The following is a 13711-nucleotide window of genomic DNA, read 5'->3' as shown; positions in this document are numbered from 1 at the left end:
CGTGTCCAAATGGTTCAAAACTCGGCTGCACGCACCCTCACATATAATAAAAAATCTGCTCACATCACTCCTATCCTTCACCAACTGCACTGGCTTCCTGTCATACACCGCATCCAATTTAAACTGTTAATCCTAATATTTAAAGCCCTACATGGCCCGGCACCCAAATACCTTGTTGACTTGGTACAGCCATACGTTCCAACTCGGGCCCTCAGATCTAGCACGGAAAACCTTCTCGTGGTACCCCGGGTCAGACTCTCCACGGTGGGCGGTAGGGCTTTTAATGTTGCTGGCCCTACGCTCTGGAATAAGCTGCCTCCGAATCTTCGTGCGAACTACAACATCCGGTCCTTCAAAAAACATCTGAAAACTCATTTCTTCAAGCTTGCCCAATAAATCATTATAAATCATTATCCTCATCACTGTTTTCTCTGTTCTACACTTTTCCAACTCTACCTGCTACATACTTTGTCATAATAGCATATTTTGATAAATAATGCAATATCTCTATCTTTTCATTCAAACCAGTGTATGCTTGTTTCCAACTGTTCTGTCTCTCGTAAGCCGATGACCTTTGTATTTGTTCGCTTGTTGTTTGTTTGCTATTTGTTTGTTATTTGTATTACATTGTGAAGCGACCTTGGGTTCTTGAAAGTTATTTGATGTGATGTGAATTAATTATAAATAATGATGGTGCACAGATAAATAATTTATAATAAATAATGCAATATTCCATAAAATAAATAACATTTTGATTTCATTTCATTGATTTCAAGTCCTTTAAGACTTAAATTCCAATTACTTGGAAAAATGTCACTCACAATGCAAAATTATCTTAATAGTAGGGTTGGTTTTTATGTCAAATAGAACATGAAAACAACAGGTCTGTGTGTGGTAGTAGCCTACTGAACATTATTATAATGTATTTTAAATATGAAAATAAAATTATATTGAAAGTTCCTGGTTGTGCTTAATTTTCTGGTACAATAATTAAAAAGAATCTAATTTAATATTTGTAAAATAATGTCACATTTTCTCTGGTTGTTATTTAAATAAAGAAACAGTTTTTTTTTTTTTTTGAAACAAATGAAAAAAACGACAATAATGTCTGTCATTCCCACAGACTGCATCCTAAAAATCTGTCAAGGGCCAGAGTCGTTTCAGTTACTTCAAAAGAAATTGGCAGTAATATTTTGTTTATAAAGAAAATTAAGCCCATTCTTAGAATTGTTTTGGCATTATTTTCATGACAAGCATTTATGAAAACTTTTTTTTTTTTAAGTGCATTACAGTAGCATAATAAAGGAGGGAAAATATTGCGAAACGATGCAAAAACAAGGGCGAAACATGGCCTGTGCTGCGTTTCTCAAAAGGCATCGTGATCTAAGTTGATCGTAGAGACCACTGGTGCCAAATTCTGTCTTTTTACGATGCATTTGAGAAACGCAGCCCTGCCCTGTCCTGAACGTTTTCGTACGAATCACCCCCAAACACCACCTCGAAGGCTCGCCGAGTTCTAATAAGACTCAAAAGTCATTGTTCCACCCTTTTTGTTTGACAGCAAAACCCTCCAATAACGCATCTCAAACTACACCCCCACGCGTGGCGTTTTCAGGAAGTGATACTAAATGGAATTTCTGCCTTTCCCCACGTGAGCCTCCATCGAAGCACCACGCGCAGCAAGACCAAACCGGCTGCTAACGATAAGTACATCACGTCACTGGGAAACAGCGGCGAGCGAGTTCTGGACCACAAAATACCTGCCGTACGGACGCGGCGGAGCAGATCTTTCGAGTCTGTGAGTACGCTGCAATAATGTCAGTTAATAAAATCGCTTTGATTATTTTAATCACGTGTTGAAGATAAAATATTGCAAAAGGGTGGTTTTGCACGAGCGGCGCGTGGCAGCAGGGATGTTTTCGGGCGCGAGAGGCCCGCGCGCAGGGCTGCGTTAGCCCATCAAACTTGAGTCGCTCTTTTCTCTTCCACCCACAACAAGCCTTCTTTTAATCAAGTAACAATTCTGTCCGGTCCATTCAGATTTCCATAGTGAATGATCCGCCTTTAAAATCTCTGACAATTCAAGCACTTCGCGCTAGCAAGCTAAAGTTGGATTCTCTTTTTCAGCAGGTCCAGACAGCGCGAGGAAGATGGCGGACGACCCCAGCGCAGCGGACAGGAACGTGGAAATTTGGAAGATTAAGAAGTTGATCAAAAGCCTTGAGGCGGCCAGGGGGTGAGACTCGCTCTGTCAGATCCTGTATATTTGTATACAGGTGTCGAATGCCAAATAATAACACCCCTAGTGTGCGGTTTGATTCGTTCTTTGGGGGGGACCACATGCTAACCAGCTTGCTAACAGCTGTTGCAGAGAGAAGCATGGTGGAAGGAGAACGGGACCGCTCATTGTACAGCTCTTTATTTCCAAAATATTGTGTTGTGGGATAAAGAGCGGGAAATGTTAACTTATATGTGGTGTCGTTTGAAATGTCAAGCACCTTCGAGAGGACGCTTTAAAACGGGCTGGTGGAGGTGACGTGTGTTTTATGGGAGAGACTGCTAAATATCTTCTTTTTTTGTGTGTGTGAGAAGATTAGTATTTTTTTAAATGTCAGATGTTATTATTACGGTTCGATAACATCGTTGTTGTAGTTCTCTTAGAGTACTATAGCTATTCAACCAGTCGCCTTGAGGACGTATGTATGTTGTTCCATCGTTTTTACAATGAAAGTGAATGTTGAACATAATGACATCCTCAGTTATCTTCTCTTTTTTCAAGTGATGAACTACCCATTTATTGTTGACTCAAATGTACTGAATATACCTTGACAAATATAAGTTACTCATAAACAGTTTAGATGTCAAGTTAGCATGATGCTCATTCAGTAACGTTACTGTTCAAGGGAACAGTAAGTTAAATTGATCAAAAGTGACAGTAAAGACACTTAATGTTACAGAAGAGTTCTATTTTAAATGCTGTTCTTTTGAACTTTCTATTCAAAGAATCCTGAAAAAAATGTATTGTTGCCACAAAAATATGCAGCACAACTGTTTTCAGCATTGATGATAATAATAAGAAATGTTTCTTCAGCAGCAATCAACATATTAGAATGATTTCTGAAGGATCATGTGACTGAGGACTGGAATAATGATGCTGAAAATTCAGCTTTGCCATCACAGGAATAAATTACATTTATAAGTATATTCACGTAATAAATTCACTTATTTTAATTTTTAATATTTCACAATATGATCATAAAAACAAATCTTACTGACACCAAACTTTTGAACGGTACTATTATGTTCATGAAAAGGTCTCAGACTTGTCTATTCTCTTCTTCCTCAGAAATGGCACCAGTATGATATCCCTCATCATCCCACCCAAGGATCAGATTTCGCGTGTTGCTAAGATGTTGGCCGATGAGTTCGGCACGGCTTCGAACATCAAGAGCAGAGTCAACAGACTGTCTGTTCTAGGAGCCATTACCTCCGTACAGCAGAGACTCAAACTCTACAACAAAGGTAAATATGTGGGTTTAGTTTAATCTAAGAGCCATTTATCTTCTTAGATGATGGAATTTCATTATACTTGGTATGTTTAACTTATCCAAACTGGTGCTGTTCAAATATTAAACTGGCAGTTCATAAACATGTGGTGTGTTTGTGTGGGTATGATAGAGAGTGGCGCTTGATTGAATCTTTTCATTAGGTGTGGTCTCTCCTGATCCCCTCACACGAGTCTGCTGTTTATCTTGCAGTGCCTCCTAATGGCCTGGTGGTGTATTGTGGCACCATTGTGACTGAGGAAGGCAAAGAGAAGAAAGTAAACATTGATTTTGAGCCTTTTAAACCAATCAACACATCCTTGTATTTATGTGACAACAAGTTCCATACTGAGGTAAATGATCTATCTGTCTATTTATTTAACAATCTATCCTATCTTTCGTAACAACTATTGTAATTTTTTGTTCACAGGCCCTAACTGCTCTGCTGTCAGATGACAGCAAGTTTGGCTTCATTGTGATTGATGGTAGTGGTGCCCTGTTTGGGACTTTACAAGGCAACACAAGGGAGGTGCTGCACAAATTTACCGTGGACCTGCCCAAAAAACATGGTAAACGTGTCTTCAAATCGCTTGTTGTGACTCTTGTTCTTTTATAGGATTTTGAATTCACCCACTTGTTTCCTTTAACCTTCTTTTAGGTAGAGGAGGACAGTCCGCTCTTCGATTTGCACGTTTGAGGATGGAGAAGAGACATAACTATGTGCGTAAGGTAGCGGAGACTGCTGTGCAACTCTTCGTGTCCAATGACAAGGTCAACGTGGCAGGACTGGTTCTTGCCGGATCAGCCGACTTCAAGACGGAGCTCAGCCAGTCAGACATGTTTGATCCAGTATGTTCTCTTAGCATCAAATGATTTGCAAACTTAATTCAGAGTTTTGGTTCTTTTCTGACTTTGGTTCTTCTACATGTAGAGGTTACAAGCAAAGGTTCTCAAGCTGGTTGACATATCATATGGAGGAGAAAACGGTTTCAACCAGGCCATTGAGCTCTCAGCGGAAGTGCTCTCCAATGTCAAGTTCATCCAAGAAAAGAAACTAATAGGTAGTTAATCCAAGAAGCATTTACAGGCTTGTTAAAGGTGATAGACATGCTGGGAACATTTTTTGTGGCCCAAAACACTGGGCTTTCAGTAGTTTTTATGTTTTTTTTTTTTTTTTTTTTCTTGTGTAGTGACTTGTGTCTCTGATTTCAGGACGATATTTTGATGAGATCAGTCAGGACACAGGGAAGTATTGTTTTGGAGTTGAAGACACGCTCAAAGCGCTGGAAATGGGAGCGGTGGAGATCCTTATAGTTTACGAGAACCTGGACACTATGCGTTACGTCCTACGTTGTCATGGAGAAAATACTACACCAGAAAATGGTATGCACACCCTCACTCTTGTATGTGCAATTGCACAATTATGTGCAAAATATAAAATGGTTCCTTTCTCGGTTTAATTTCATTGCTTTTTTTATCAGATGAAAAGACACTCTATCTGACACCAGAACAGGAGAAGGACAAGTCTCATTTCACTGACAAAGAGGTATGTAAAACTGTCAACTAAATTCAGATTATTAATTGTATGTTATTCAGCAGATTTTCTTATTTATTATAAAAGAGTAGTGCAGATGCTCCAATGTCTGGAACTCTTTCCCCTGAATGACTGAGTTTAAGGGCCATACTTAAGCAAACATTGATGATCTCATGGCCTGAAATGAGACCAGCAGCCTTTGAGTTAAAACCCTTGATCTTTAGGGTTTTATCCGCCAATTAGTACCAAGCTCATTGTAGTTCTGTTTTGATTTATCAGGATTATACATTGCAGATCCTAAAGTCTGAGACTACATTGAATACATTGCCCTTTGTGCAAAGGAAAGTTTCCATGGATGTTAAAGTTTCTTCTGCGCAGCGCTGATTGTTTATCAGCTCTGACCAATATTAGACAATGCAGCGCGAGCTCGATCACACGACACCGTTACTACACAGTGCTGGGAGATCCAGTGAGGAGAAAATGTTTGTTATAAACCACAGATATTAGATCAAACAGAGCTGATGTGGAAACCAAGAGAAACATTGTGCCATGAACGAACAAGTTATAGAAGGCTTTTCAATCCACAACATTCACCATGGATTTCATGTAGTAACACTAACTGTAACCATGGTATTGTGGCAGAAATAATCAAATGTTTTTACGTTATTCACCTCAGGCTTCGTACAACCTTTTGAGAGTGAAATTCGAGTCGTTTTTAATGACTTTCAAGTGCTTTACACTTTTCCAACAATCTAAATAATCAATTTTAATGTTTTTTCTAATGTGATGATTTGTAAAACTAAAAGTTTAAAGATGATAGATGAAGGAGAACTAACACTTCGTTGCTTAAAAAAAAAGACATGAAAATACCACTATAACTAGTAGATGGCAGCAGAGGAGCACTTAATGACTTGTTAGCCATTTCCCTTATACATGGAAAAGTCAATTAAGTCTCATGAAAAACAAACTTTTTGTCAAATTATGACTGAATCGCACAAAGCAAGTAAAGAGCACTCCTTTTATAAGAGTAGAATATTAAAAATGTTCCCTGTAAAATGAGATATATAAAAGGGTCATGAACCCCCCCCCCCCCCCCCCCCCCCCCCCCTCTTTCAGCTCAAGTCTAGCTCACAATCTTTTGGAAAAATGCAACGTAAATGGGCGTGGATGGCTGTGAGAAGAAGGGAGGGGAGTGGGTGTGGTATGGCAGGGGAGAGGGGAGGGCGGGATAACTCATCGGCCAGTGGCCCATGCATATCAACTGTCACTAAAACTCAGTGGTAAAACGTGAGGAAATGCTAGATTTTTTTTATAGCTGGCAAAGTTAAAGTGTAATGAAAAACACTGACATCTTATTTTTGTCCTTTCAAACGTAACTGAATGCCCTGCTACATAGGCCTATATTAGCCTACAGTAATAGTAATTATATTTAAACCATATTAATGTACATGTATAATTATAATGTCATTATAAAATATATATTTGTTTATATACTCACTATAAATGCATTTAAAATTAAAATAATTCAGCTTAAGTCCAGGTGGAGTTGGAAGCTCGTTTTTTTTTTTCTAAAACCACTTTATTTATGTTGTTCTGTCGGATTATAGTGTCGATTTCACTGAATATTAGGGGTGTAACGGTACATGTATTCGTATTGAACCGTTTCGGTTCGAGGCTTCCGGTTCGGTACGCATACAAACCGAACGATTCCTTGGACCATTTTTCCTACCGACAAAATTCGCACTGGCGCGACCACCACAACGTTGCGCAACATCAAATGGCAAGCGTAAAGAAAGCGGAACGAAACTGCGCTACTCATGTGCTTCACGGATCGTTTATCAGTTCGGAGTTCGGACCAGCAACATCTGTGCAGCGCGAGCCGATCTCGATCAAGCGACACTGTTACTAAACAGCGCTAAGAGATCCAGTAAAGAAAACATTTGAATTCGCCACTGAAGTAATAACAGCACTGCGAGATCTAGTGAGAAGCATTCACATTTCTCCGTTATTAACCGTAGATCTCTATTAGATCAAACAGCGCTGACGTGGACACCAGGATAAATATTGTGCCGTGAATTAACTAAGTTAGTAGCAGTAATACTTTACGTCCACCAGCAACATTCACCATAACTGTAACCAGTTTGGCTGGAATAGTGAAATGCTTTCAAGTACTTCACACATCTTTTTCCAGCACTTCAAAACTCAAATATTATATAAATAAATATTTGAAGACTTCAGATGCAAAAGCCTCTAAGTGCCATTTGAAATTTTCTTCTAGAATGATCATTTTTATGAAGCTTGTATATTTAAGTTCAGTAATTTCACTCAAATGACAATTAATAGGTAATCTTCATTGCCATTTAAGTGAAATTACTGAACTTAAAGTCCCCATGAATTCAAAATTGACCATACTTACTTTGTTTGCCAAAATTGATCGTTTTGTGGTGAACAATTAATCCATGCAAGTCAATCCACACAAAAATTTTTTGGCTTCCTAATCTTTAATCAAAATCTGAAATTTCCCCTCCCCTCTGCGTTGGAGGACCTTGCCTGATGACGTAGGTTTCACGGTTTGGGCGTCTTCTTAACATCCGTAATCACGCCCCTCCAACTGACAGTTGACAGGCTGAATGAAAACACCTACTTTTCTAGATCCAATCAGGTGCTAGTTGGGAAAAAAGCCACGCCCACCATTTTGCCTCATTTAGTATTCCGTTTCTCTCGGAAATACGTCACAACACTGGAGAAAAGTCGTTTGCAACTTCCGGTTCACGGGAAGATCAAAAATGATCATTCTAGAAGAAAATTTCAAATGGCTTTTGCATCTGAACTCTACAAATATTTAAATGTTATTTTTAATGAGATGACCAATGTTCCCTCTAAGCTGCGCGCGTGCGCGGCCGCGCACTTCTGAAGCGGCGGCGCGGAGAAAAGAATAAAATGCCACGCAGATGACTGACGCGAAATGTGTGGGGAAATCCATTTGATTGTAGTTTAAGTGAGAAATAATTTCAGTGCTCTGGTCAACCGCTATAGAGTGAAAACTGGTGAATGCAGTTTACAGGTTTCATAGAAAGATGATGTGAGCCCGTGTGATTGGCAGTGAGTCGTGTGTGCGGACCAAATAGCTCAATACGAGAGGCAACGAGAAACTCATAGATGTGCAATAAAATCACATCATCATGTTTTAAAGAAGAGTGGTTTGATTAAAGTGGTGGAAATAACGGTTGATGAACACAGAACGGTAACACACCCACCCGCGTGCAAACTCAAAATACATTAGTTTAAATAGATGTTTTTGTGTGTGGGGGAGTTTCAGGGATGGTTAGATTATAAAAGAGTTCACATTCACTTTTCTTGAAAATATTTAGCTATTAGATCTATTTAAATGCTTCAGTTTGTTTTCATATTATAATAATATAATATGTAAACAAATTGAAGCATTTAAACTGATATATTATATCACTTCAAATACTTCAATTCGTTTTTTTATATTATATTATATTAGGCCTATATTTTATTATATTATAATCCTAAATAAAGAATCTCACAAGGGTATTGTTTAGGGCTCCTTGCCATTAAAAGGTTTGAAACCCCCTGCTAAAGAAAATATTGGAAATTCATAAGCAATAAACAATCATTTAACTTTGATGATTTAATGCTTCCTGTACACAATTAATTCACTGTACAAAAACACTTTATGGTTTTCCCAAACCATCTCAGTGTAACAGCTTAATTTTCTTCCATACTATATTCTATTATTGTAAAGAATTGAACTGTCCTGCAGAAGATTTTGTAAATTATTTTTCATAGAATTTCTTGCTAAAGACTGTACAGTTAACAGCACTGTAAAAAAAAAAAAAAAGAAAATCAGGTAACCTAAAATGTGCTTCATTTAGTGACTTCTTAATTTGTTAAGAAGCTTGTTTTTCGAAAATATGATTTAATACCAATAAGTTACATCAAGGGTCAAATAACATAGAAATGGCACATTCAAGTTAAAAGTTACAACTGAATGTTGAAACCATTGTGTTTCTACGTATGCTGTACAGGTCAGGCATAAAGAATATTTTTGCTCAGGTGGCGAAAAATGTCCGCCCAATAGAAAAAAGTTTTGCTCAGCAAGAAAAAAAATTAGAGGGAACATTGGTGATGACCAAAACATTATTTGTTCATCCTTCAAAGATGACACCCATTTATAAACCTGAAAGTTTCAAGATGTAGGAAAACTCAACTTATTTAAAAAATATTTTTTCTTTTAACAAATAGGAAATTTCTCTGGCATTTCGTACTTTTTGCTGTATCGAAAACGTACCGAACCGTGACTTTAAAACCGAGGTACGTACCGAACCATGATTTTTGTGTACCGTTACACCCCTACTGAATATGATCAAAAAAATGTTGCCGACGGCAGCTTTAATAGTGTATTGTATCTATCTATGCAATAGTTTCTTGAGCCTTTTCTTTTAACAGTTTTAAATTTCAGTTACTGTGCGCGTGAAGAACAATTATAGTGCTCTGACTCTACACTGTTGTGATTTATAACAGACGCCCGGCAGAAAGTAACGTGATGAAGTTACAGCAATAAAGTCCAGCAAGATAAATTTGTTTTAATGCGAAACCATAGACCTTTATCTACAGATCAAGTATAATAATAGTAACATTGAATCATCTTGGAGAGAGTTTCCTCGTGTTGACTATCATAACCGAACGCGACGGGCTGTTAAATGCTGAATGGCGAATGACTGACAGCCGCAGCGGAGGGAAAAGTTTACGTGATCTTGAATTTAATGACTTAAATATTAATTTCTATCTCACATTATACTATATAATGGCTTCAGAACACTTATAATAGAGTGCACGAATGTTTTTGTGCCTTTTGAGGGGCTTAACAATAACACTGAATAGTATACGCACAATATCGGATTTGGATAGGCCTCGTCTGATCGATACCCGATCCGGCAAAAATGGCAGTATCGGAGCCGGTACCGATACTGAGTATCGGATCGGTGCATCCCTAGTTTTGTTTAAGTTTAGAGACTTGCTCCAGAAAAAAAGTTCACGGAGAGGCAGAAAGCACAGCCTGTTTATTTTCTTTATTTTATAAAAGCACAATGTTTTGTTTCGATTGTAAGTGGACATAAAAAAGTAGACATTTAACAGTTTATTTTTTCATATTTCTTAAAGCTGCAGTCCGTAGCTTTTTGGGGTTAAAAAGTATCCACACCGGCGCGGTGACTGACAGCCGCACACTCTCCTCAAACATTGTGTTCATCCGTAAAGTTGATAATTCCGCGAATGACTGCAATTGCAGATTTCGAACAGAGATGGCGACAAAGAGGAAAAACTGCGGACTGCAGCTTTAAGTCTGTATGACCATAAATGACGGAGTATTTTTAAGTCTATTTTTCTGCTATGTGAAAAAAATCCAGCAAAATGCGCCGGCGCGTTTGACGACCCCAGAGGTTTAACAAAACTAAGGCAAGTAAAACGGTCAGGGTTACATTTTAGACACACACATACCTCTGAAGGGATAGAAAAGTCCTCGGGAATTGGTACCGCATCACTCGCAAGACACAACCTGGATTGGTGAACAAGGCCGAAGTCCACCGTTCTCGAAGCTTGCTCGAAAAATGCTTGCTACACACACATAGTTTTGAAGTGTCCGGGGTTGATGACAAACCAACTGCCCACAACCGCTCGCGGGGAAAGATATGCAACGTACTGGAACTTTTGCACCACGAAAACAAACACGTGCATCCCATGATTGCCTCTCTCATCTACTGCGCGATATCACAGTTTGACATGTCCGTCATTGGAAAGATCCACGTGGTGTTATGAATAATTAAGAGACAGTGTCTTCTCATAGGATAAGAAAACTCTCATGAATAATTGAGACACCGATGAGTCATCAGAGCACTTACAGTGCTCTGTAAGATGAAGATTTTTAACCCGGAAGACAAAAATAGCGGGGAAAAACTCAAATTTAACCATTTTCCCCCTACTATTAAATCTAACAGATGCTAACATTGTCTTCAATGGTGTTCAACGCATATACCTCTGTTAAAATCTCAGAAAATTGGGTTTAGGGTTTCATGACCCTTTAATAAGTTAGTGATTATTATTAGCTTATTGCAATTATTGGTGGTTATATGACAGTTGGTCTTGTATTCGTCTTGTACATAAGACACAAAAATAAATCAAATGTCAAGGAAGAAAAATTTGTTTTGTCATGAGGTAATGTGGTCAACCTCAAGAATGGGCCAGGGCTGGGTGGGGCAGCAGGGGGCGGGCAGCGTTCTGTACGTCATGAGAGTATCGCGATGCGTACCGTGGGTGGTGAATCGTGGTTTTTCACAGCACGTTTGAGTTTAAGCAAGAAGTTTTTTCTTGTGCTTCAAGCAGGTTCGGTTGAGCTTCTGTTGATGTTCGCTGATCAATGTTTAAATATGAATAAAAGCCCAAATTCAATCTGTTCATCAGATTACCCCAACTACCCCGCTCAATTCATATGGATTAGTTTTATGATCTCTTTACGAAAGTTTTGAAGCGTTAATTTCAGTTGCTTAGCTGTCTATGGAGGGACAGAAAGCTCTCAGATTTCTTCAAACAGATCTTCATTTGTGTTCCAAAGATAAACGAAAGTCTTACTGGTTTGGAACGACAAACCAGTAATTAATGACAGAGTTTTCCATTTTTGTGTGAACTAACCCTTAGGTCGGTTATGTCTTAAGTATATGTTAAACAGCTGAGAAAGGTAACGTGTATCAGTGTTGGATCCATGCATTCACCACATGCACACTTGGCTGTACTAATAACTTATCCCTTTCGCGTAATATTTACTTTGCACTATAACCAATGTGTGCCAATGTATAATGTTGACGGTACCATATGTGTTTGTTTTAGACTGGTCAGGAGCATGAGCTGATCGAGAGCATGCCACTGCTTGAGTGGTTCGCCAATAACTACAAGAAGTTTGGGGCCACACTGGAAATAGTTACAGACAAAAGTCAGGAGGGCTCACAGTTTGTGAAAGGCTTCGGAGGCATCGGTGGTAAGTACTCCACAGATTTTGATTTGTTAGGAAATGGAAAAATATTGTTTTATCAATATAGTTTCCCACCCCCCCCCCCCCCCAGGAATCTTGAGGTACCGGGTGGATTTCCAAGGCATGGAGTACCAGGGAGAGGATGATGAGTTCTTTGATTTAGATGACTACTAGGTAGTCGGGACTGACATAAAATTCAAATATAAGATCCCTCCCCCCACCCCCCCTTCACCTACCCCGCAAACGGCAGGGGAGCGAAGGAAATGGAATCAGCAGGAGGGAGATTAAGAATTTGAGATGATGGCGGATGGTCTGCGCGTCCCTGGCTTTAGAATACAGTGACTCCATCTCTGGACTGGAAGAGGTGGAGTTTTCTCATCTCCACTAATTATCAGGTCATCGCAACATCATGGCCCGTCTGCCTGTCCTGCCTCAGCTCTTCACAAAACACTCTAGGCTTTCAGATCTACTTTTTCTTCCCTTCCAATCTCACTCCTTTCTTCCTTTTGCCTCTCTTTTTATAATGGCATCTGCTGCTGTTGTATTTTATTCAAATGTATTATATTTTCTCTTATTCAGTGTATGAAGAAAGCAGTAGCAAGCTATTAGACCAGTGCTGCTTACCCAGCCACCTCAAGCCCATTGCTAGGCCTGCGTTTTAATTTCCTGGTTAGTCCAGACTTGATTTGTTGCCTTGTTTCTGCTGTAAACCAGTGGTGGTGGTGCACTCTGAGCCAGCGGTACACCCCGCTCCGCCCATCGCATTGTGCCCACGTTGAGGCGTGTCTTGCTCTCAAATGGACCATTTTAGTAACTGGACCCATCCCTCCATGAAGACCGAGAACCGTCTTTTACAGTGCATTTCCCTCGCTTGTTTTCCTCAGCCCCCAGGAGATGCTACTTCTCGAAATAAACTATATGAGTGCCTGAACTTTGCAGTTTGTGAGATGTGAGCACAGTGTACCAGCATCTGGACCGTAACTTCAGCCTCCTGCTGTTTCTGAACGAAAAATCTTAGCTCGAGCCTTCAGCACTCATTGGTATACGATGACTTTACCGGCAGAACACGTGCATGGGAATGTCCTTTCGGACCGATTATGGGGTGGGGGGTTACTGTGTTAACTGTGATGTGTGAGAGTATACGTTTGGCTGTTTCATTCCCTTTTAGAAGACCTGCCACAGACTACAAGCGTCTAATTTCTTTCCATTTTGTCCAGTCATATTTTATTAGCAGATTGTTTTTTAGAAAGACATAGAAAGTGATATTTTGGACCTTTAACAATTATGGCATGGTTGGTGTTCTGAAGCCTACTAAAACGAACAGATAGCCCAATAATGAAAAAGGAGAGAAATATCCAAATTACGGGCCCAAAATATTTTAGCAAATATTATGTTGTATATTTTCTCATTTTCTTTGATCTGTCACTATTTTGTATAAATCATTTGTTACATCTGGACACAGACATTAAACGTTCTCATTGTTTGCAAATTGCACTTAGCTTGTTTATTTTGCAAAGCTATTTTATTGTAATTGATTCTGAGTTTGAAAATATTAGTTTGCCTGCTGAATTAATACATGCAGGT

At 39.1% G+C, this 13711-nt stretch overlaps 1 protein-coding gene across 3 annotated transcripts; it reads left to right on the top strand.

Moving 5' to 3' along the window:
• The first annotated feature begins 1584 nt into the window (after window positions 1-1584).
• etf1b (eukaryotic translation termination factor 1b) lies at window positions 1585-13621 on the top strand. 3 transcript variants are annotated; one of them, XM_056247883.1, is made up of 11 exons: window positions 1585-1798; window positions 2131-2236; window positions 3347-3522; window positions 3759-3898; window positions 3976-4114; window positions 4204-4394; window positions 4477-4606; window positions 4758-4928; window positions 5027-5091; window positions 11986-12133; window positions 12219-13621. In XM_056247883.1, exons 2-11 carry the CDS (start codon window positions 2151-2153, stop codon window positions 12299-12301), a joined length of 1329 nt encoding a protein of 442 aa, XP_056103858.1. In that variant the 5' UTR covers window positions 1585-1798; window positions 2131-2150; the 3' UTR covers window positions 12302-13621. The 3 variants fall into 3 exon arrangements, with proteins under 3 accessions (XP_056103858.1, XP_056103857.1, XP_056103859.1); XM_056247882.1 differs by having other exon boundaries at window positions 1588-1798; window positions 2128-2236; XM_056247884.1 differs by lacking the exons at window positions 1585-1798; window positions 2131-2236 and adding an exon at window positions 2962-3199.
• The last annotated feature ends 90 nt before the right edge of the window (window positions 13622-13711 follow it).

This window comes from Rhinichthys klamathensis, unplaced genomic scaffold (assembly GCF_029890125.1).
Source record: "Rhinichthys klamathensis goyatoka isolate OS25496 unplaced genomic scaffold, OSU_Roscu_1.1 h1tg000050l_1, whole genome shotgun sequence".
NCBI lineage: Eukaryota > Metazoa > Chordata > Actinopteri > Cypriniformes > Leuciscidae > Rhinichthys > Rhinichthys klamathensis.
This window is presented reverse-complemented; position numbering and strand designations above follow the sequence as displayed.